We start from the raw sequence: 23,128 nt of genomic DNA, 5'->3' as shown, positions 1-23,128 counted from the left end.
AAGAAGTTCATGCCTTGCTGAGCACTAGCACGTGTCAAGCAAATTCAAGGCATCAATCCTTCAAAACCCCAACCAACCAACCAGCCGTCCGTCCATCGCCCCGCCCGGGCTCTCACTCCCTTCGCACAGGCAGGCCGAGCCCCGCGGCCAAAATATGCTCTAATAATTTTCTGGCGACAAACCGAGAGGCCAAACGTCTTGTCTGTAAAAAGAGTCAAACGTAAACACTCATAATAATATCCTAAAATGATTTGATATTTTTTGCTGAATAAATTTTGATTTTGTACAAATCAAATTCAGAGGAAATAAATAATCATATATATTTATTTTAAAAATATTTTTCTAATATAAAAATATGACAAAACTCCATAACAAAATGAAATGCTTGATCATGACGTCCTAGTATAACAGCGCGTGCTCATTTGATTGACAATTAAATGATGTTTAAGCTAACGTCAAGTGTGCCAAAGCGAATACAAAACAGTCAATATTTCATATTTGGTGGCGAAAATATTTCAAGGCAAAAATCTGTACCGAGTGCATTCGCATTTGCTTTGAAATGAAGGCAAAATATTTTTGGACGATTGACAGAAGAAAGACTAACAATTAGATGGGTATGGCGGGCCGTGGGGGGTGGGGGCTACGCTCTATTAATTCCCTGACGACTTAAGGTGTATCAGAAAGGGCAAAGTCTCGCCCGAGTCCGAAAACCTCGGGGGCGTCCGTCTTGTCCTTCCTGTCGTCCACCCGTCACACGTGAGAGGGGGGGACGGCAGGATGCGGACGGGAGAGTTTCACGGTGACGAGACGTCGCCGAGAGGAAGACGGCCAGGATTGTCAGGAGGCCCCGCCCACCGCCCCCCCCTGCCGAAATTGCTCTGACAAACTCTTCTTTTCATCCTTCAATATGCTCACGATGCATTTGGGATCCCAAATTGTGGGATCATAATAAAAATAAGAATTAAAGCGGTGGGAACAATGTCAAAGTAAATATAAATATTGAAAAAAGTGTGAAATTCTTCTCTGAACCATGGGCAGTGGGCGTCCCGTCGTCATCGGCGGCGTCATCTAACGTTGAACGCGGCTGAAATTCACACAGCGACCCTGAAGGCAACACGAACAAATAAAATATATTTAGTAGTTGACATGACGAGAGCAAATCAAAAATTAATATTAATATTTCAATGTTATGATTAAATGTGAATGAGGAAAACCAAATTCTAATATAGTAAAAATGTTTAAATATCATTGTAAAATAAAATAAAAACACAAAATATCATGTCTATATATTGATGATGTGAAAACATGGAAATTGTCAAAAATATAGGCAAAGAACGATATAGCTATGATTACGAAATACGATTTTAAAAACAAATATTTATCATAGTTTTTAATGATTAAAAACAATTTCTTAGTCATGCCTTCATTTAGACCGTATAATTGCATTTTGCACATTTATTATACTTATTGCTACGATCATAAATAGAACCCACGATATTAAAATGTCCACAGTGTATTTAAAAAACTTAAATAAGACAATTCAAATTATAAATGAATATAAATCATCTGCATGAAAAGAAGATAATGTGTTCTATAAAAAGGGCAATCAAATTATTAAGAAATGATGACAATATATTTTAACAAATAAAGTCAGTCTGATATAAAAAGCCCAAAATATCAAAAATAAATAATTCATTCATTTCAAAAATCAAAAAGTTTTTTTTTTTGTTAATACATTTTAGAGTTCAATTTCTTAAAAGAAAAAACAATTGAAATTTCAACAAATAATTTCAAACACATTTCTACAATCCACCAATATATGACGAAAAAAATATTCATGTCTTCATTTCAGCATGTCAAAGAGTGTGTGCGTGCGTGTATGTGTGGTTGCCAACAGTAGTCTAGCCGACACCAAGAGGGAGCTCTCACACTGCGAATCTCTCAACAGTGTCAGCAAGCACACACACACACGCACACACACACACGTGCACACACACACACACACACACACGTGCACAAACTGCAAGCAGGCGTGTTGAAAGCATAAAGTCTACGCCATCATTCAATGTCGCTAACGTGAAAGCAGTTCCCGTAGCGCAAAGTAATCAAGTACAAATTCTTTGTTATATTACGTAAAGAGGAACTAAATGCAAATTAATTTGATTTTTTTTTTCCTATGGTCCTCCTCAACATAGCACAGAAATTCCCCCCTCGCCTCCACCACGGGTTCCAAGTTAGCAGTAGTGGTGCCATTTTTTTTTTTTATTATTGTGTACCACACCCCTTTTGGGTGGGGTGTAATTCCACTGTCACGCACTAGATGGCGCGACACACTTTAGTTTGACACATTTGAAAGAACACAAAAAGGAAGCATTTCAGCTGCGCCGGGTTTTTGCTGGAGAAATCCTCTTTTTCTGCAATGGCAGTAGAATTTTATAATGTGCATCTTTGATATATGTTGTCAAATGTTGAGTTTATTAGTTTGTACAAAATGGGATTTGTTTACTGTGGGCTTAGAGGGGTCGATATACTGTACAATATTTTTACTCATCTTTTGCACATGCTCAATCAAAAACATATTTGTATAGTTTTAAAAGAGTGTTGAAAGACCTCTGGGGGAAAAAACAAAATGCCTTAACCGCTCTAAAAACATGAAAACAAAAAACTGAGAGGGGGGTAATCATCAAAATACAATAATAAACTGAGGAGTATTTCATTTTTGGTTCGTTGCTTTTATCAAATAAAAGAAAAAAGTGTCGTGAGAGGAATACATCTCAAGATTTACATTTTAACTGTCACTTTTAGACATGATTTGAATACATCAGTCTTCCAAAAGATTTTAAAGTATTTAAAAATTTGGATTATTGATTGAAATTAGTGCATTCATTTTTTAAATTAAATTGTTGTAGTGATTAATTATAAAATGAGCCAAACTTTTCAATTAAACAAACAGTAATGCATGCAACAACTTCAATCTGTATTAGCCGGTCTTTCGATCACCTTGATTGATGCCACATTTACGTCCAATTCTTTGCTGAGTTACTTAGTGACTTTCCTCGCAGGGCTTTGTAAATAATGGACAAATCCCGCCTGCTTTACAAATCAAAGAAAAAGTACAAATGTAAATGAGCCGGCCATGTGTTGTGTGCTGCGCAGACAGCTTGACGGCGATTTAGACGCCATCCAAATGCTTTTTTTTTTCTCTTCTTCTTCTTCTTGGCTTGTTAAACGAACTGCTGGATGCTTTATTTCCACCAAAGAGATTGCAAAACAAAGTGTGAAGGAATCATCGAGGAACAATCATCCATCTGCGGCGTGGAAAAAGTCGAGGTGTAATCCGGTGGCAAGATGTTGGTCATAAAACGCCTGCCAACAACGGCGGATACTTTTCAGCGTCGCTAATCTGGGATTTAGCAAGCCCAACCGCAACGTTCTGTCCAAACATGCTTTTCGTTATGCAAACACTTCTTTTTGCAGTATTAGCCATCAAGTTTATTGCCAACGCTAATATTCAAACTGTTCCAAGCAGACATTTCCAGGGGTTCTAACTCAACCACAAGGTTTTTGGGGCTGTTTCATGTTTAGCCACCTTGGTTTAGCAACATAGCATTTGGTTGACCCTAACCCTTCATGAGGAGACTCACCAAAAACTCCCATGAATGGAAGGCAGCCATTTTGTTTTAGGGTGCTGTCCTTCAAAGTGGAATTCGGAGGCAGTAAGACCGCAGACGCAAAGAACAGCGTGTGTGTGAGCAATCTTCCCTAGTCCGCAAGACTGCTGGCCATCTTGACGCTGGCCCCTCGTGCGCACACATGCACACGCTGCCCACACAGCGCTGCCATCTGGCCCGCTCGGAAATGGCAGCCACCTGAGCCTCGGCCAAACGCGCCTCGATCACAGAGCGCTCGGACCTTTCTTCTTTTTAAAGACTGTCATCGCCCCATGTGCATGGTATCGGTTACGTAAAATACAAGAAACAATTGGGGGGGTGGGGACTATCCTTAAGCTATATAACAAGCGTCGGTAAAAGTGCTAAAGCAGACCAAAGTTGAGAATTGCTAGTAGGCTAACAGCTGACATGCTAGCCTATAGCATGCCATCAATTGGTAACAACGGCAACACACCTGCCTTAAAAAAAGCCACGGAGGTTCATTAATGTTTTGTCATCATCGAGTCCTATTTCTAACTAGAGTTGATAAAAATGCTAAAATGGCCAGGGAGACCTTGTGTCGGTCATTTTTTAGTCAGCGTCACGCTAAGCAGATGCATCCACAAACAGACAGCGCTGATGCAGGCGTCCGATTTACGGGAGGGTATTAAACCGTCGGCCTGTGATGCAGTGCGGGAGTATCAAACACTCCGAACGGGGGAAGCTGACGGAGCGGAATGTGGCCATCGGAGCAGTCGTCGGCTGACCTGGGATCAGTGGCGACAGCTTGCGCTAAAAAGTTAGCAAACGGTAGCAGCATATGCAGAGCAGTCTGGAAAAAGCATCTCTGAACTTCAGCGTCTGCACCAATCAATCGCTCACTTGTTTTTTTTTTGAATCGCAAGAGAAGATGAAGTAGTCAGCCATTTTGGTTTAAAGCGGCCAGTTAAGGCATGTTGGAAGGTTTACAGCGCTCCTACCCAAGCCCCATCCCAAGAGATTTTGAACATTTACCTCCCAAAGCCCCTTTCACTGAGCAACATGAGATTTGGTTACTCGACAAGACAGTCTGACATCTTGCGAGACATACTTTTTATATACGTTCATATACTAACAAGATAGCATTGTGAATACAAATAAAAGCAAGGATAAATACTTAGCAGCTAGCTGCTACTAAATAAGCAAAACAATTTTTAAAAATTGTGAAAATTATGCTAGCAACGGCTAGCTAACGTAGCGCCACGGTACAATAAGTGCATTTGGTGGAGTTTACTACTTGTCAAGCTGTTGGCTATTTTTTTTCCCAATAAAAATTGCTAACATGCTAACAGTTTATACACTAGGCTCTGATTAGCCAGCTTGGTTTCGAGGTCTGGCGAAGTGTCAAATTCGACGAATCAGCATCATCTCATGAAGCCAGAAGACGCTTGGCGCCATTTTGTAGCGGATGCAGATGTTTGGTGCCCATCTGCTTCCCTGGAGTTGATGCCTGACTCTCTCTCTCTTTTTTGTGCGCGAGTAAGTGCACATCATTGGCAGCTAAGCGCTCTGGGCACCGTCCCTGCGCTTGTTCCAGAGAAATGCCAATAGTTTTGGCGCGGGCGGCGGGGCCCTCGCAGACGGCACGGGGACGGCACAGATGGTGCTAATGGACGAACGGGATCCAACCAAGGGAACCAGGGCGGAGCCGCGCCACCGCGCTGTCCAAATCCCTGCGCGGTGTGAACGCCGTATCGGGCCAACGCGGATGCTCCCGCTTCGCAAGCCGCAGCGGCGCACATCAACAATTTAAGAGCATGAAATAATCACAAGTGGCATGGAGTCGGGCCAATGTAGACAAGAAAAGATTGTTTTGCTTAAAGCGAGTAGCTTAGCGGTTAATTGACTGGCTAGCAAATGTATATTATGCTACATATGCAGATAGCATACAGCTAGCCTGTTTATGAAAAACAAAATACCGAGTTCAAAAGTGAAGCAATTCTGCAGGAATTAATTAGTCATCAATTCTATTAAGAATTGATTGTGATAGGCCTTTTCTTGAAACTACAAAGGGCCATGTTTAATAAAACGTGATTTAAAAAAAAAAAAATCAAACATAATGTTATGATTATTTTACTTATTTTAGTTCACGTGTACTTTGAAAGCGGCCCTGCTGAAGAAGGCGCTTCCCAAGTGCAGCAAAAAAAAAAAAAAAAGAAAAACATAAGCTCGCACGTCCGCAAGCGGGCGGGCCTCATCAAAGTCTGATGACGGCGTGCTCATAAAAATCTGCAATTCTGCATTAGGAGACCTTTTACAAGCAATCGCAGCTCTTCAGACGAGTATTTCGATACGGTGACAAGATTAGCGGGGGCACGAAATAAAAGACCTTTACAAAGGCGACAAATACAAGATGGATGCTGCAATAAATAAAAATAAATAAACTGCAATAAATAAACAAAAAAAAACCACTAAAAGAACTAAATCACTAAAATGAAGGATTACAAACCATTCTATTGTATTTATTGAAATGTGATTGCGCTCCCAATCATGAATAATTATTTGGAGTACAGAAATGTTCTTGGATGAGTAAGTGGGAACAAATGATGCTCTAAACAATAGGGAAACCATTTTATTAGTTTTAATTACCTTGGACATAAAATGACTTGTCGGTAAATTTCTTTATATAGATGTCATTGAATGAATTAATAAGATAACCTCTTAGACATTGTATTTTTAATGTATTTGTATTCCTTTTTCACTTTTAACTTTTAAAATATGGCTTGTTCAGTATATTTGTAAAATTACATTTAAAATAATGACCAGGAATTGATTTTTGTTTGAAAAAATTGAAAGGAGTGAATTTGTATTTTATTCTCAAAATATTCAGTTATGCCAATTTTGATTGAATTGATAGTGACGTAGAACGCATTCCAACTTCTACAGTCAAACTTTTCATTTGCGCGCTCGTATATCTGCATTACAAGTGATTTTGGAGCAAAAAGAAGAAAAGTTGCAGCTTTAAATCTGCAACGCGAAGCAAAGTTGTTATTTACGAGGTTGTAAAGTAACGCCAGAGTGCGCGGGCGAGAGAAACGTGAAAAAATGAAAATATGCTTATCGAGCTGCATGCTAATAATGCATACGAGTCGTAATGTAACGCTGGAGATTTAATACAGTGTGTGTGTGTGTGTGTGTGTGTGTATATGTGTGTGCACACGTTATTCTATGTGGTCAATTGTAGGATTGTGACTAAATTCAATTAGATCTTCGGTTACGGTGATCGTATGTATTATCTGTGTCTTCTGGTTGATAATGTGAAAACGAAAATGCCCCCAAAAAATGGCAACTCACAGATATCAAACTAAATTTCTAGTGGCTTCAAGTCCAGGTAACAGGAAACCAATCAAATTGCAAAAACCAAAGTGAAATTTTACTTTAATTTTATAGCCTTGTGATCTTCTCATTTGATAATCACAGCCAAATGTTCTCCTTCTCGTTGTCATGTATTCGCCCGCCGTCTTTTGGTACATAAACGGTTTGGAAGAACTATGTTGCGCAACACTGTTGCTTCATGGCCTTCCAAGGAGTCCAAGAACAAAATGTATAGCTTGCGCTATTATTGGGCCGAACCCAAACATTGATCAGAAGCTTTTTTTTGGGGGGGTTGTTGACGGAAAACATGGCGGGCTTCCTTCCTGCAAAAGCTTTCATGGCGTGTGAGCATGTTTGTGTGCGTGTCACACGGGGGTTCAGATGCTCGCACCCAAATCAAGTTGTGCGATGATTGTCAACTTTTGGAGGGTGAGATTTAACAGCTTTGAAGCTCTGGCAACCAAACGGAACCGCTTGTTCGCTATTGATTTGACGCACGCACATCCACATAAGACTAAACGCTTTCTTTTGGTAGTCTCGGTTCTTATATTGCAATATTCGATATTCCGAGGGGAAGAGCAATTAAAGGCTAGTCGCAAACAATACGTGTAAATTTGAGCGTGATAATGCTAATAATAATCACGACAATAAAATCATGTACTATTTCTGAAACGTATTTCTGAAACGGCGCCGAGCATAAATGTCCATAACAGCAATGGCGCAAGCCGGCTGACAGGCTAACTAAAGACTAAAGCTAAAGACGGCAAATCGAGGACCGCGTCCGTCACGGTCGGCTTGATTTTGCCGTGTCGGCTTTTTGACGACAAACCGCGGGAGGAGAGGTCGCTGTGGTGGCGGCGGCAAGAGAGAGCCTAATTAAAAGTGTATCATCTTTAATTAAGACCCGGACAAGCTATCAGTGGTAAAAGATCACATTGTCATTAAGCTTAATAAGCTGCGTTATTAACTAACTCCACCGGCATCCATCAAAGACGGAAAAAAAGAACGAGGGCGAACGGAGAAAATTAAAGTTGAAACGTAACGAGGGGAGAAAAAATGACGACAAGCACATCTGGAAGGACTCCAAGGGCGTTTTAAATGAGCGGCGGCGCCAACTATTGTCACATCTGCATCTTTTTTCCATCATCAATTATGGACGGCGGTAACTTATTCATAAGAAGAGAAACATCCTTCAAGACGACATCTGCCTCTGCGCAAATGAACTTGTTCGCTGTAAATAAAAGTCGCGGGCCGTGTTGACCGTCGAATACGCAGAAATTTCCAAAGGTTGACGTGAACCTACAATCAGAGCTGCTGCTTCTTTTCAGGCGCAGGTTCCTGGGATTTTTTTTGTGGGTCTGCATGTCAGATATGGCGACCAAATTACACGGTGTTATTTTTGGGGGTCCGAAATTTGTAAATCACTTGACAATTCATAATGCGAACTGAAAGTGGTCAAGAAGTGTCTTTTCGAGAAGACCAATAGAAATGTGTCTTGGCCTTGTTCGACTCCTTTGTTGGTCCACCAAATTTGCTGCTGCTAAGTAATCGACATTTTGGGGCAGGATTTTTCAAAACTTTCTTGGATGCTTTTAACATAGGATCATGACAAATGTATTTATCCACTCCAAAGCAAAATGGCAAACTGCCTGTGTGTATTTTCAGACATGGGTTCCTGAGACTTTTGGTCTTCTCATGAGATACCCACAAAATCATCTACCAAATTTCATACTGCGAACTGAAACTGGTTTCTAGGGCTGAATTTTGCAAGACTTTCGAACAAGACTTTGTTTGACCCAAACTTCAAAAATGTCACACATACTGTGCCTGAGTGAGCGTGACTTATTTTTGTGCACCCACTCATGAAAGACATACCTTGCCAAATTCATTCTACTAAGCAAAACAAGAGACAGGGTGGATTTTTTTTTTTTTTTTATGATGCTTAGTCTCATTTTGGCCTTTTGCTGTTGTGCTCCCGCCATGAGTGTAAAGCGTGTTTGTGAACAGACGCTTGTCAAAGGTCTCGCGTCGGCGTGCGCGTTCATAACGCCGTGTCGGCGGCGGTGTTCAAAACGCTTTTTTGCGCACACGCGAGGGCCCTTCAGTCCGCATTAGGCAGGGCGGCCACCTTGTTACATTCATGTATACAAAATAAGCACGCGCTCATCGAATATTCACTGTGAACATATTCCCTGCATAACATGACGGCCCCGCTTCTACCCTTTTAAAAATTCAAATGGACACAGGGGAGCATTAGAATACATTACGGCGAGGATGTGTGACACCCCGCCTTCGCTCCCCCCTCCTCCTCCTCCTCCCCCTCCTCCTTTATACGTCTGTCAGAAGGTGAACGAGGAAGAGGAGGCAGAGCGCACACGACCGAGTCGGCCCCTGCGACGCTGACGTTAACAATAATGTAATTTAATTAAAGCCAAGATCCCGCCGCCTCTCCTGCTCGCTTTGATTTTAATAGGCGATGAAGAAAGGAAGCCGAGAGAGTAGCGGCGGTCCGAGCGAGGACGAGGCGGGTCGGGCGGGGGGGGGTCGGGGTACATCAGGTCGGATCGGATCAGGCCGGGGGGGGGGGGGACAAATGAGCCCCCGACACGAGCGCTCTCCCCTCGCCTCTGCGCGGGGTGCAGGTACCAGCCCAGACCACCCGGACGAATACAACAAGAGCCTTCAGCTAATGGGGAGGCAAGAACCAGACGACGAGAAGGCCAAAAATGACTACTGTAGGAATAATCAAGAGAGCTCAACGTTTTCTTTTGGATGTTAATGTATTCATTACAACAATTTTTTATTCTTTTTTTTACTTTTGTTTTCATTTCATTATTTCATTTGGATTTCTTATTCTCAATGCAAGATCTAGTTTGATTTAGATGCAATTCTAATTTAATTTACATTTATTTCAACTACATTTTTAGTTTGTTTTAAAATGAATTTAGTGTTATTTAGAATTTTATTCCATTCTTTTTTCTAAATGAATTACATTTTAAAGTTCATTATATCTGAATTCTAGCATTTTAATTTAATCTCTATTTCATTCTTAAACATTCTCATCTAGAATATAGAACTGAACATTGGATTTGAATTTTTTTCATTTCATTGTATTTTATTAATAATTTCAATTGCTATAAAATAACCTTTAAAATTTATGACTTAAACTTTTCAAGTTTTTATTTCACTAATTAGAATTCCTGCCTGTAAAAATGCACCATTGCAACTGATAACCGGCCGGCCTAGTCTTAGCGGCCCGTTGATTTGGTTTAAAATACGTAGCTGCTAGCATTTGGGCTAATTCACATGGGCGTTAACAATTCACAAAAGCAACCTGCTATAAAACAGGATTGCAACTCATAGTTAGCTTGTTTTTACCGGATTACAAATTACAAACCTGTAGCTGCCATTAGCACTAATTAATCTGGGTGCTATCATTTTGTCTTTTGCTTTAGCTGTAATATTTCAATTTGCTACCATCATCCAGTCAGCAGTAACAAAAAGCTTCCTGCTTTATGAGGTTAATCCGGTTACCAGCCAGGTCCGGAGCAAGAGGGGAGGTAGCGGGGTTGGGGGGGTAGGATTAACATGGCGGTCATTATCAAATTTACAACCAGTCACACAGACATCTGCCCTACTTTTGCTGGCTTCATGTAAAAAGAAGTCATCTGGTTAAGAGAGAGCGGTCGGCGCTCGTAAACGGTCGCTTGGTTTTTCCGCTGCAGTGAAAGCTGTCACAGCACAGGCCGGGGGGGGTAGGGGGCGACGGAACGGAGCTGTCATCTGGCTACTTGTTAGCGCTAACGAGGACGTGCGCTGATAGAACTAATGAGGCCCAGGTCCACTCGTAGAACTAATGAAGCCCAGGGCTGGCCGCACCGCTAGCAATCCTAGCAGCCTAACCCTCGATGCGGCTACTCGGTCAAGCTACATTGGGTGGCGACGAGAGCCGGAGTGAACGCTCACGTTTTCAGATCCTTCTCAATTAGCAATTTTGTTTACAGCAACTTTCAGGAGAACTAATTTAAATACATACGTCATACAAAGCAATTTAACAATAAAAATATTAATGAAATAAAAAAACAATAAAGAGAATTCAACAACACGTTTTCGTATTTTCAAATTTCTGGGAGGCACTGACAATTTTATTGATTTATACTCGCTTGTTGAAGAATTTTTCTTCTGTTAGACATGAAAAGATTGTAGGAAAGTAATATCCTGGTGTATCTATTTGTGAATCCCACAATGTGTTGTACTGCAATCGCAATTTCACAGCTAATTACGTGCTTTGACCCATATAGCTAACAAAAGCACGCTTAATATTAGCTTAGTGAACATTAGAAGCGCTAGCAGCACCTTAACGCCTGCATGTAAATGATCTCAACTCTAAATACATTTGCTGGCTACCGTTAGCGCTAACAGATGTCCTTTCGCGCCTTTTGTCTAATAAAAGGCACTATTGTTTCAGATGACACATCTTAAAAGGTTTCACCGACGTCTTTAGCTAGCTAGCTACACGTGTGAGGATACAATATGCTAATGGGGCGCTAATTTATGTTCTAAGAAAGAGTTGATGAACAACAAAAACACAAGCCGTGGTGGCAGCAGAGAGGTGTTTAGTGAACGCAGCACTAATTTCCCCATAAAAGACTTTTAATGGGGAGTAAACAAGCAAGCTAATGACGCACCTACGGATCAGAGAGCGTGACATCTTATAATTAACGGAGCTAATTGCTACTAAACTGCAGTGAAGCAGCTAATAAAAGTGTCGGGAGACCACAGACCAGGCCTGAGAGGTGGAAAATGTAAAAACAACGTCATCACAAGTGTTGAGCAATGTTTCAAGACATAGACACGACAATCTGATCACATGTTCTGGAAACTTTCCGGTCTATAACCCTCAGCTCCGTAGCAAGCCTTCTATTTTTTCCGGCCAGGAAATTGGGCGTCGGCGTACAAGGTGGATCCGATATACTTCAAAATGAAATCGTTCCGCAAACTTGTTTTTAATTTTCATTCATGAAAACAACTGCCAGACCCTCCATTTGAGCGAAAACGTTAATTAACCCGTGTTGGCCGAGTCGGCTGCAGTTTGTGCTCTAAATCTAAAGGTCTTAACCTCAACCGGGACCAAGGCCTAGGTATGGGCTAGGTTCTATTAAAGGACCGAAGCAGTCGCTCTAAGACAAGGGCCTAGGTTAGAACCACGGCCTAGACCACGGCATACTTATTTATCGGATTAAATAATAAAAAAAAATCCTATTTCACATACAGCACATATACTATTTAATGAAGTCTGAGTTTATGTTAATGAGGGCAACGAGATGTCTTGATCACCATGCCCATGTCGGTACACGCTTATTTACATATTTCAATCCTCCAGACTTGAAAGTCGCTAACAGATGACAAAATCCCAGCAACAGCTTGTCCTCGGCCGTGACACGGGACATATTTTCTGGGAGAGAACAGAAGTCTGAACATGAGAAAAGTCTTGAAGCTGTCTAGTGGGCCGCGTTAGGGATTATTGTCTTAGCTTGATTGTAAACATGGCCGCCAACATACAGGTCGACCTGTTTACAGTCTGTGCGGCCAGTTTCAAATGGACAGATAATTCATTGCAAAACTTTCATGAATGTGACCTATAACCTGAACGGCCGAATCGAGATAATCAGCAAACACCTGCATCTGATAAACACCCCTCCAAATTTCAGGCCTTCTAGTTGGCTTTCCCCGATACTTTGGAAGTTAAACTTATGGTCTTCTGCTCCAAAGAATCAAAATATCAGGAAAGTTTTAAAATGGTTTTGAACATGTTTTGAGTTTGTAATCTGTCAAAATTGGTTGAAACTATTAATATCAACTTTATCAAGGAGCCACACCAGCAGAGCAATCGCAAACAATAAAAAATTATTGAAAGAAAGAAAACGAGACCTGATGATTACTTTTTCATAAAAAATACAATAAAAAAAAAAAAAGCCAATTACATAAAGAGATTTCCCACGTACAGACCCTTACGCGAGCACACACCAAAACGACATTTTATCAGCGTGGAGGTCCGGCGGCTCGTACTGTTAACCTCCACCAGCACTCAGCCCACTCGTCCCCCTGGTGAGGAACAGATGCGAAGAGAGAGGAACAAATGGGAATCCAACTGGAAGCCCACACACACACACACACACACGCACTAGCAGAACAAGTGCACCGCCTGTTTGGTCGCAGCTCGCCTACTCGCGCTCGGCTTCCTGTCGGACGGCGTCGAGGGAGGGTTGCTTCGCTCTATAGCCGCTATCTTTAAACACACAGCTGCTAAGGGCTGCCAGAGTAAGCCCCTCCCTCCTCCCCCAATCCCGCCATCTTGCTCTACCTGCCGTCCCCAGCCGATCCCGGGAAAAACTTGGCGGCAGATGTTGCGAGCGCCAAGCTGGCTCAGAAGTGCCTCCCCGGTTCCCAGCACTCGCCCGACAACACAGTCAAAACGCATCAGATCTCTTTATTTGCGCCCGGGGCGAGTTCGGCACTGCAGCTGTGGCCGCCCCCCGCCCCGCCGCCACCGCCTACCTTTGGTGTCGAAGGCCCTCGGGCGCTAAATGTGAGACCCCCGGAATAAAAAAAAACAAAAGAAAAAAACAGTTTCCCTCTCATTTCCCGTCTCGCCCGTCTGCATCTGCTGGAAAATGCAACAGTGGCTCAGGGCGGCGGCACGGAATTGGACACCTCTGTGTGCGTGTGTGGGTTTGTGTGTGTAACGGAGTGGTTGGAGGCCGGTGACCCGTGCCGAACAGATGTCGGTGACGACCTGCTTCCTTACACCTGTACGAAAAGCCCAGGAAGCATTTGTTGAAACATTCATGAGCCGGGTGGGGGGGGTTCCATCAAAAGCCACCTCACAGTCCCTCCCGCCTTTGACAGCCGGCGCTAAACCAAATGACCTGCTTTTCCGCCAAAAACTTGGGAGCAGTTGGAAAATGACGAAAAGTCGACTCTCTATTATCAATACGGCTCATCGATGTGATTCCTAATCGATTCTCAGTGGGTGGAGGAAAGAAAGAACTCTTTTGTCTTGTGCCCTTTTTCGTGGGTGTACCGGATGGCAAGCGCTCGAAGCGGCCCGACCAACGGCAGAGCCCGTGCGAGGCGTCTACTTCCTCCGATCTGAGCGAGCGCCCCGCTAATCTTGTTCAAATAATCATGGCCCGAGAGGGTTGTTGTCGGCCATCGCCGCCGACTCCCGGCGCTTTGATCGCGACAGGCGAGAAAAAAAAAAAAGGTATTCGAAATAAAATAGCTAAAAAGGGCAAGTGCCCACAGCTGAGTGCGAATGTAGCTCCGCATCTGCTGGGAGGCTCCTTGAGGCACTTCCTTCAATTTGGTGACCTGTTGCTTTCCCATTTGAATCGCAAGGTAAAGGTCCAGGATGAGTATCGAGAGGTCAACAAAGCTTCTTTTTTTACTTTACCTTCTCAGCAGACGTGGGCCTCATGAGGGAAACGCGATCGTACTGCCGTCGCATCAAGGCCCACAAAGCGTCCAGACGACCCTGATGGACATGCGGTGCTTAAGTCTCGCAGTCGCGTTCCAAAGCTGAATCCAAAGCAGACCAAAAGACGCCTCACCTTGATGGGGGTGTACCACTTGTTGTCCGCGTGGCGGCCGGGGGAGGCGGCGGCGGGCCTGGCCCGTTTCACCATGGGCTCCTCGGCCTCCTCGGGCATGGACACTACCGCGTTCTTGGCCTTCTCCAGACGGGCGCCCTCTTCGGTGGAGCCCTTCTCGCCCCAGCGCACCTGTACGGATCAAAGACATCAGTTTTTGTGTTTGGCTTAAGTAGACGCTTGACGTCAACGACGCCATTCATAACATTTTGTGGTTGCAATAGATAGCGGAATGAAACGAGTCCTGTCGAAGGTACAGTAGATATCGGAGACTTTGCTTGCTTGACTGTAGAAGCGAGGACGTGGCCTGACAAGGCTCATCAAACGGCTACGTGAAGACCAAAGGCGCGGCATCGCACGTCCTCTCAAGGGAAGGGAGCAAAGAGCTACGTGCTCCCAGAGGATGCTGGGAAATCCCCGTGATGACTTACAGATGATGTGCAGGAGGAGGACGAGGAAAAGAAGCGTGTGGGGGGGGGGTAACGGTGAGGACGGCGGACACGTTGACAGCCGAGACGACGTGACGGCATCGCGACGGGACGACGAAGGACAGCCTGTCGCGTCAGAGCTGTCGAGGCTCGGATTGACCGACGGAATGATGGACGGCCACGTCGCAATAAAAGCAGCGTAAGCGCTTTCCTGTTGACCCGCTTCGCGTTTACACGACAACGCGCTCGTGTGACTTTTAGAAGAAGGTAAAACTAATGTGGGATTGGTTGCTTGACGGGAGAGAGATGAGGAGAAGAGGAAGAACACGAGGAGGAGAAGGTTGGAGATGAGAAGTTTGGAGAGAAAAAAGAGCAAAGAGGTTAAGAAAAGGAGAAGGAAGAGGAGGAGAACAAAGAGGTGGATGAAGCTAGAGAGATGAGGAAAAAAAGAGGGATGTGTGTGCTCTTTGACCTCCATGCGTTTGATGCCTCCAGCTCCTCTTCCTCCGTAGTAGGAGGCATCCACGGTGGGCCATTTCTTCTTGCCGACCGGCTCGGGCTCCTGCAACGGAGAGATGTTAGCGTGGCTGTTCCAGGCCTCATCACAGCTCATCAAAAGCTCTGAAGCCGGGGCCATTTTGAAGCCGGAAGCCTGATTCAAAAGCGTACTCACAGGTGGCGGCGGTCTTGACGGGGGTGGCTGTGGCGGGGGGTCTTTGATGACCTGGACAAACAGGAAGAGAAAAAAAAAACGTCAGCAGAATGTCCATCAGGAGAAAATGTGACAAGAGCTTGACGGCTGACAGGCCACCCAGTCAAAAAAAGAAAAAACTCTCCGCAACCCGCTGACTCTGGTGAGTGCTCCTGTTTTGCAACATGAGCCCCCTCCCCCTCCCTCGTGAAAAATGAACAGTCAACTTGTTGACAGGGTGGGACGCGTCTTGAATTAATTGCACGAGGTTCAGCGCACCCGAGCCAACCCGGGACCTGGCGAGTTAATTAACTCCAATAAGACGGGAGACTGAGAGGAGGAGGAGGAAGTTGAACTGAATCCCCCCCCCGGCATCAATAAAGTATCTATCTATCTATCTATCTATCTATCTATCTATCTATCTGAGGAGGAGGAGGTGGAAGAGAAGGAGCTCCTGCTTTTTTTGTACGTATTGGCTGAAACCCGCACGACTTGACGCCCTCTGAGGGAAGCTCAAACGCTGCCCCCTGGTGAGCTGGAGGTGCCCCTCACCCCCCCCCCCACCCCCCAATTCTGTAAGTTGGGCACTCTGACAGCACGCTCCATTTAATCAGCGAAGCCGTAAAGAGCAAGGCGGACCTTTTGTCCCAATGTGGGGCATTTAGCAGATGAATTTCTTGCGTGGTGGGAAGGAATGGACACCAACTACAGCTGCTTTTTACGCAGCATTTTCATGAGCAGAAGCAGAAAAAAAAACCATTAGCTTTCATTAACTCCTCTTTGACATTCCTCAAGCCAAGGTTTGAAACCCTACTCTTTCAAACCCGAATTACGGCCCTAATCTGAAATGGCAACGCTGACTAAATGTGACTTGAAAGTCAAACTTGTCAGCGCTCAACAAAATCTCACATGGGCTTTCTTGAACGCTCAAGTTTTGCTTAAAACCCAAATTTGAAAGCCTTACCTAGAAACCCTACCATGGCCTTCATCGGAAACCTACAAATGACAGTTAGCAAGGACGCTAACAGCTGTTTCCTGCTTTGCGTTTCAAACGCAGGCCCGCCGCGCTCATTAGCATAATGAACGAAAGTCATCAATTAGGCTTAATGAATTTCTCTTTGACACGCTCATCAGCAAATCCTGTGACCTCTCCATACGCTGCCCGGCGTCGTTCCCACCGCCGCCGTACGCTGGCCGCATTAGCTCCTCCCGAGTAATTACACAAGCAGATTTTCGGGACATATTGTGGGCTAAATAGAGTAGAGGGGACTTTGTCCCGGCTCTACCTGCTGAACAGATGCGACATCCAGTTCACATCCAACACCAAGACGAGACACGCGCACAAAATCAATTCTCAAAATTGCAAATGTTTGTTTTCCACATTGTGGCAGTTCGGCATAAATGATCATGTGTCAGAAAAAAAAAAAATACATGCCCACACATTTGACATCCTGTTGAAAAACGGAGTTCATAGAGATTTGGACAATACCTGCAAACTTGGCGAGCACTAACACATGATCAATCATAAAACTATTATCAAATCGCTGCCGACTAATCGGTGCACCTCCGCAATTAACCATCATTTCGTCAAGCAAAAGTATACTAGCTTTGTGCTAACATATGGCATAAAACGTGCTAACAGAAATGAGCATCCACGGGTGATTCATTGCAAAACACGCAAGCGGCAGCAACCCATACTAATGGCGCGCCGCAATACGGTTATCGAGTCATCAAACAATTCCAAAAAGGGACTGAGCCTTTGATTCCGCCGCCATTTTGCCCAAATAAACGACAAACAAAAGCAAATTACTACTCGGCAGCTCGCGCGCGTGACCCCTCTGCTGGCTCGGCGGCGAGCCGGGATTTTGCGCCTCGCCGCGGCTTGGCAGACTGGCGAGCGGTACAAAGGAGGAGGGAGGGGTGGGGGTTTAAATATTAACAAGGCACACATGGCCGTCCTCTTGTGCGGCGTTCCCCGGGTGCGAGGCGACAGCAGCTCCCCGCACCAAGACAAACACGGCGGCGGCCAGACATGCTGCGGGGGGTTTACATTTTAATGCCTTTGTTGCCGCTCCAAAATATGCTCACGTCTCATGCTGGACGCCGTCCCCGCAGGTTCCCGCCACGCCAGGTGACGTCCATCATTTCTGGTGAAGGGGCTTTGCGTCGGTGGCCAGGAAAAAAATAAAAATAAAGCAGAGACGCGGGAGCAAAAAGAGCGCCATCTGTGCCCTCCCCTGGCCCCGTCCCGCCTAATCTGTTGTGGATTTTTCTAAAGTGGCTGCGAGTGTTTTCCAAAGGGCCCGAGGGTACGGCGAGTTTACTCTCACACAAAAGTGCAAGCCGCTCTCAGAGAGAACAATGGAGGAGGCCGCGCTTGCACATCAATTAAAGCGCCGCGAGTGAGGAGAGCAGTGGCGGCGACATCTAACTTTGGTACGGGCTAGCAAAATTGGGAAGGGCCACCAAGCAACCACTTGTAGTTTGCAGTGAGGCGTCAAAAAGACACGAGTGGCAATTAATCGACTTTCAAGACATCCTCAACCGAAAGTGCTCATCCTTTGCGACCCAAACTGAGCTTTCGCCCCAGCGAGAGAGCCGATTGGCTGAGGCGCAAGTCGCGCACAATAACCACTTCAAAGCGGTGCAAAATGGCCGGCCGGCTGGCCGCTAACGTCGCCTAGCGACGGCACACAAAGAAGCTCAAACGGGAAGCGGAGACGGCAAGCAGAAAACGGCAGCGGGTCGCCTGCGACAGATTGCGTGCAGGTGAACAAAATCTTTTGCTTGCGAGACATCGGCATTACGGCGCTACCTAGGGGACCGACGCGATTAATAATAAGCGCGGAGATTGGCGGCGCTTTTTGTCGGATTTGCGGCCGCCGCTAGCTACGCTGTCCTGTTATTAGTGTTTGCTAATCCCGTCATTCGCAGCGTTTCGCTCACAATGTGAAGAAATTGGAAACAAAAGAATCTCTAAAAAAAAGGCCGTCAGTGAGATGACCTGGAAAAAAAATTAGGAAAAAAAGCAGACTCGCCAGACTCACCACAGTGCAGCAGAGGGGCCAGAACCACCAGAAGAGGGCCAGAGCCACCAGAGCCACAAGCACCAGGAACACGATGGCCACCACCAGACCGTTGGACTGCAAACATGTCACAATTTGTTCATTGATACTTTCAGGTGTCAGAAAAGACAAACACAAAAAAACGTGACAGCGCGTTCGCTTGAAATGTTTTGGGTTGTGTTCCGACTGCATTTTTAGGGTGCTAGCTGCATAAATATTTTGATACGTGACCCCAATTTTGGGAGCCTTGATGAAATCAACCTGCTTTTACTGTGACTGGAAAGACGCAGGCTCTGCTGGATAGTTAATGTAGGTCAGCCAACCACCAGGGGGCGACGAACAGTGAAGTCATCATTAAACTTGGAACAAGATAACAGCAAATGTATTCAGGTTGCCCTGATAAATTGATATTTTTTAGCTAGATTTGACTTGAGTGTGAATTATTATTTGTTTACTCCAAAATGATAATCCGTTTGTTTGAAAGTTTCATGTTGTGTTGCATTGACTCACACAAGTGGAGGCGGTGATGGTGTACGAGCTGGAGATGAACGACTTGCCGTTGTTCAGGCTGATGAGCACGTCCATGCTCCTGGCAAGACACAAATGATTGCATGCTTCAAAAAAAAAAATTTCACTTTTTTTTCCAGCACCATCTGACCATAGTATCCTCATTCCAGCATGTGCATTTGTTTTACTGCCTTTTCAAAGTAAGGGCGGAAAGAGTAGCAATAAAAAATAGACTTTTTTCCAGCAACAGAAAGAAAACAAAGTGAAAAAAATTGCATGTCAATGTAGTGGCAAAACGTGGCACTCCACTGAAGATGCTCCAAATTCAAATTCAGACTTTCCTGGATGGGGCTTACTGTCAAAAACGTTCAAAGGATTGCTGAAAAATCTAATATCGTCATGGAAATTGGATTTTTTTGTTAAGACTCAAGTATTGAGCAAGAGGGGAGGTGTCAACAAGTTGAGAAGAAAAAAAAAAAATCACTATCAGAGTGCATTGGGACGCGCCGGTGGTGGGGGGCATGCCAAGCTCTGCTTAAATATTTAGCGGGTAAATAAGGGCAAGGTGCCAAGGCATGGGAATATTGACGGGGGGGGCGTAATGGACACACGGTCTGCTCGCTCATCTGTTGGGATCCACAGGAGGATTGGCCGCCTCGGGCCAAATCCAAAAGCAAAGAGACCTCTCCTCGTTAGTATTCGGCACGCCGGGCGGGCCGGGCCGGGCCGTGCCGCCCGAAGGCGCACCTTCTTTCTCCTTCGCATTCTTTCTTTTTTTGTCAGGCGGAGGATTTGAGGCGTTTCCGAGCGATGCGCAGTTCTCATTAAGGCGGCCGTAATTGGACGGGCCGTAATGGGCATATGGAAATTGCGGTGCCGTTCATCATTAGGGTTTTAATTGAGGGCCATTACGCCACACACCCTCAACTTGTGCCTCGTAGCACGTCAAGGTCCGGCGTTTTTTTTTCACGCACTTGGCGATGCAAATCAATATATGAGAAAAGTAAATGCCACACGTCTCAATAAGGTTAAAAAGCTTTGGCAGCAGCAGCATCACTGTCCATTGTCAATATTACACCTGAGCACAATTTGCTCTCACTTTATACACGTAAATGTTGGATACATTTAATGACTAGCAAACTGCTTTGAAAAATGTAATAATGGGATTTATTTATTAGACTTATTTATATTCATAGTTTTTATTTATTTACAATGGTAAACATTTTTGGGGTATTTTTTTATTTATATTTTTCATGCTGTCTAGCTCATGTACAACCAACTATTTAAAGTATGGCATATGAACTGGTTCAATATTTCGGAATATTGGCGGAAAAAAATAACATTTTGAAATTGAGGTTGGGGAATTTTGACAAAAACAGGATAACATGGACGTCGATATTTATGTTTTTTTTATTAGCATTAATTTGTAAACTATAAAGTATAAGACATTTAATGTGGAAGCCAATGCGGATCAACATTTGTTTTAAAGCGTAAAATTATTGAAAAAGAAGGTCAGGGTTTGATTTTGTTTAGTTGAGGGGAAATTATTTAAAGTATTTTTATATATATATATATATATATATATATATATATATATATATATATATATATACACACTTATTCACATTTTTTTTAAACTTCCTATTTGTTGTATGTCAAATTGACCTATCAAAAAAAAATCTCCAATTTTTTTTAATATAATTAATAAATATTGAAATAATGATGTATTTTCTTTTTATTTTACTGTCCTCTTACGTCACTGGTCAAACTGACCAGTGGATTGAGAAAAAAAAAAAGAAAAAAAAAGACAACCGAGGATAAAAGTTGCTCTGCTGGCCTTTGCAGCCGCAAGGGTGCGGAGGCCGTTCGTCCCTTTGTGGCGTGCAAAGCAAATGCGAGCTCTCCGTGTCGGACGTGACAGCAGAAGCTCATTTGGCCAATTGAAGCCGAATGGCTGATAATAGCGGGCAGGTTATTAATCAGGCAGGAGGGCTCCCATGCGAGAAACACTGATGAGCGGTGGCGGGCACCCCCCTCCACCTCCCCCTCCCATCACAGCTGGACATCCTAAACGTGAGCATCACCCACAACCATATTCTTCCTTCCATATTGTGAGATGAAATCTAAAGGATAACACTTTTAATATTTGGACATGCTTAACAAATGGGTTCATTTGTTTCCCCAGAAAAAAAACAAAAAAATATATTATTGACTTGACTGCAAGTAGATGAATTTATTTAATAATAATAAAAAAAAAGGGGCGTTTGTGGGACAAGAGTTAAAAATTTGACACGACATAAGCGCATTGCCTCAAAGTTTTCTTCGGATATTTTTTTTTTTTTTCTTCAGACAACAGCTGCAAGGTTGCGTTTTTAAGCGACGGCGAGCAAGTCAGTCCGTCGAGGGATCCGTCAAGAAAGAAAGCGACGATGTCCATCTGGACACCGCGGTCGGCGAGGGATCGTGAACACGCTAATGGTTTTCCAAAGTTTCCCGTAAAGACGGCAAAATGGAGGAGGTTGAATAATTGACGGAGGAGCATATGCGAGAGCCGTCGGCAGGCGTCACTCGGCGGGGACTTCTGCTGACAGCTGGGAGAACTTGCAGAATGTTCCCGATTGACGGACGTGCGCTTTGGACTCCCGACAGATGGTACGGCGTTCGCCAGTGTCTTACATGCGCCGCACTTGGAGTGCCTCCGTTTGAAAAACGACACAAACGAGGCCATTGGCTCTGGATGACGCTACTATGTAGCATAAATCTGTACTGTCGGGTCGCTGTGTCATTTGGAACCAGAAAGAGCTACGTGATCAACGCGTTGAAAATAAATGTATCTGTACGGTTTTATCTGACACAAACGACTTTGGGGCCGAGAGCAGAAGTTACATACATATCCAGAGAAAAAACGACAACACTGACAGACGGCTAAATCCTGAGAACAAGTTGTAGTTGCACAGCGCGGGGGCTTGGAATGAAGTTGCCGTGACAACAAAGGAACGTGCACATGGACAGGAAATGCAGATGGGAGCAGCTGTCCGCTGGCCCAAAGCCGGCAGTCTTAATAATTGACGAGCTTTAGCGTTAGCATCCTATGTGCTAGGTGTCGACGGAGCCCCTCTGTTATCTTTACGAGAGGACCCTCCCTCCCGCCGCAGGTTTGGGGACGGGGAGCAGGTGCCTGCGTTCGGGGGCCGCTGCCCCAGCTGTCCGAGCAGATGAACCCCATTCCCAGAACGCCAGGAAAAAGGGCGGCCACAAATGGCCTATTCCTTCACATGACCCAAATCGACGTTTACGGGTAACGGCGCCGCCGGCTGACAGATGGGCGGCGGCGCAAGCACGGGCGCCAAGGCAGGAAGTTCCAGCACTCGGAATTGTCAGAGCATTGCCTTATTAAATTATTGGGGTTAAAAAAAAAAAAGATGCCAGGAGACAGGTTGGCATCTGAAAAACTAACACTAGTTAGCTTAGCCACATACTCATTTGCCTCAGCGTTGCTGTCACGCAAACAATCGACTAGCATCGTCTTTGAGGTTTTCTTCATCGTAGCTTCAGAGCGATGTGATCGATGCGCCGGTTAGCATCTGTAGTGCTAACAAGCTAATGTAGAGAATGCAGCGGCATCTGTCTCCCTACCCTACCAGCGGATGCGTTCAGTGCCAGCCGCCCTGACTAGTTAGCGTCTTAATGGGGCCGCCCAGCGTTAATTAAGCGGCGAGCGAGCGGCTTTCCAGATGTCTGCGCGCCAGGAAAAGAAGCTGTACGCCATCTTTAGCCAGTG

At 44.6% G+C, this 23,128-nt stretch overlaps 1 protein-coding gene across 5 annotated transcripts in view; it reads right to left on the bottom strand.

The window, feature by feature from the left end:
* Window positions 1-306: 306 nt before the first annotated feature.
* antxr2a (ANTXR cell adhesion molecule 2a) overlaps window positions 307-23,128 on the bottom strand; it is a 32,016-nt gene continuing 9,194 nt past the window's right edge. For 2 of the 5 annotated variants that reach the window (XM_088376528.1, XM_088376529.1), the window contains exons 12-18: window positions 19,351-19,429; window positions 18,823-18,918; window positions 15,758-15,808; window positions 15,557-15,646; window positions 14,618-14,788; window positions 14,461-14,541; window positions 12,502-13,109 (exon numbers count right to left, since the gene is read on the bottom strand). In XM_088376528.1, coding sequence (XP_088232654.1) covers window positions 13,047-13,109; window positions 14,461-14,541; window positions 14,618-14,788; window positions 15,557-15,646; window positions 15,758-15,808; window positions 18,823-18,918; window positions 19,351-19,429 — 631 coding nt within the window. In that variant the 3' untranslated portion in view covers window positions 12,502-13,046. Of the gene's footprint in view, window positions 1,105-12,284; window positions 12,460-12,501; window positions 13,110-14,460; window positions 14,542-14,617; window positions 14,789-15,556; window positions 15,647-15,757; window positions 15,809-18,822; window positions 18,919-19,350; window positions 19,430-23,128 lie in introns of those variants that run through there. The other 3 variants (XM_088376527.1, XM_088376526.1, XM_088376525.1) reach the window with 3 other exon arrangements.

Source organism: Syngnathus floridae, chromosome 5 (genome assembly GCF_059516105.1).
Source record: "Syngnathus floridae isolate MCC-2025c chromosome 5, RoL_Sflo_1.0, whole genome shotgun sequence".
In the NCBI taxonomy this organism is placed as follows: Eukaryota; Metazoa; Chordata; class Actinopteri; order Syngnathiformes; family Syngnathidae; genus Syngnathus; species Syngnathus floridae.
This window is presented reverse-complemented; position numbering and strand designations above follow the sequence as displayed.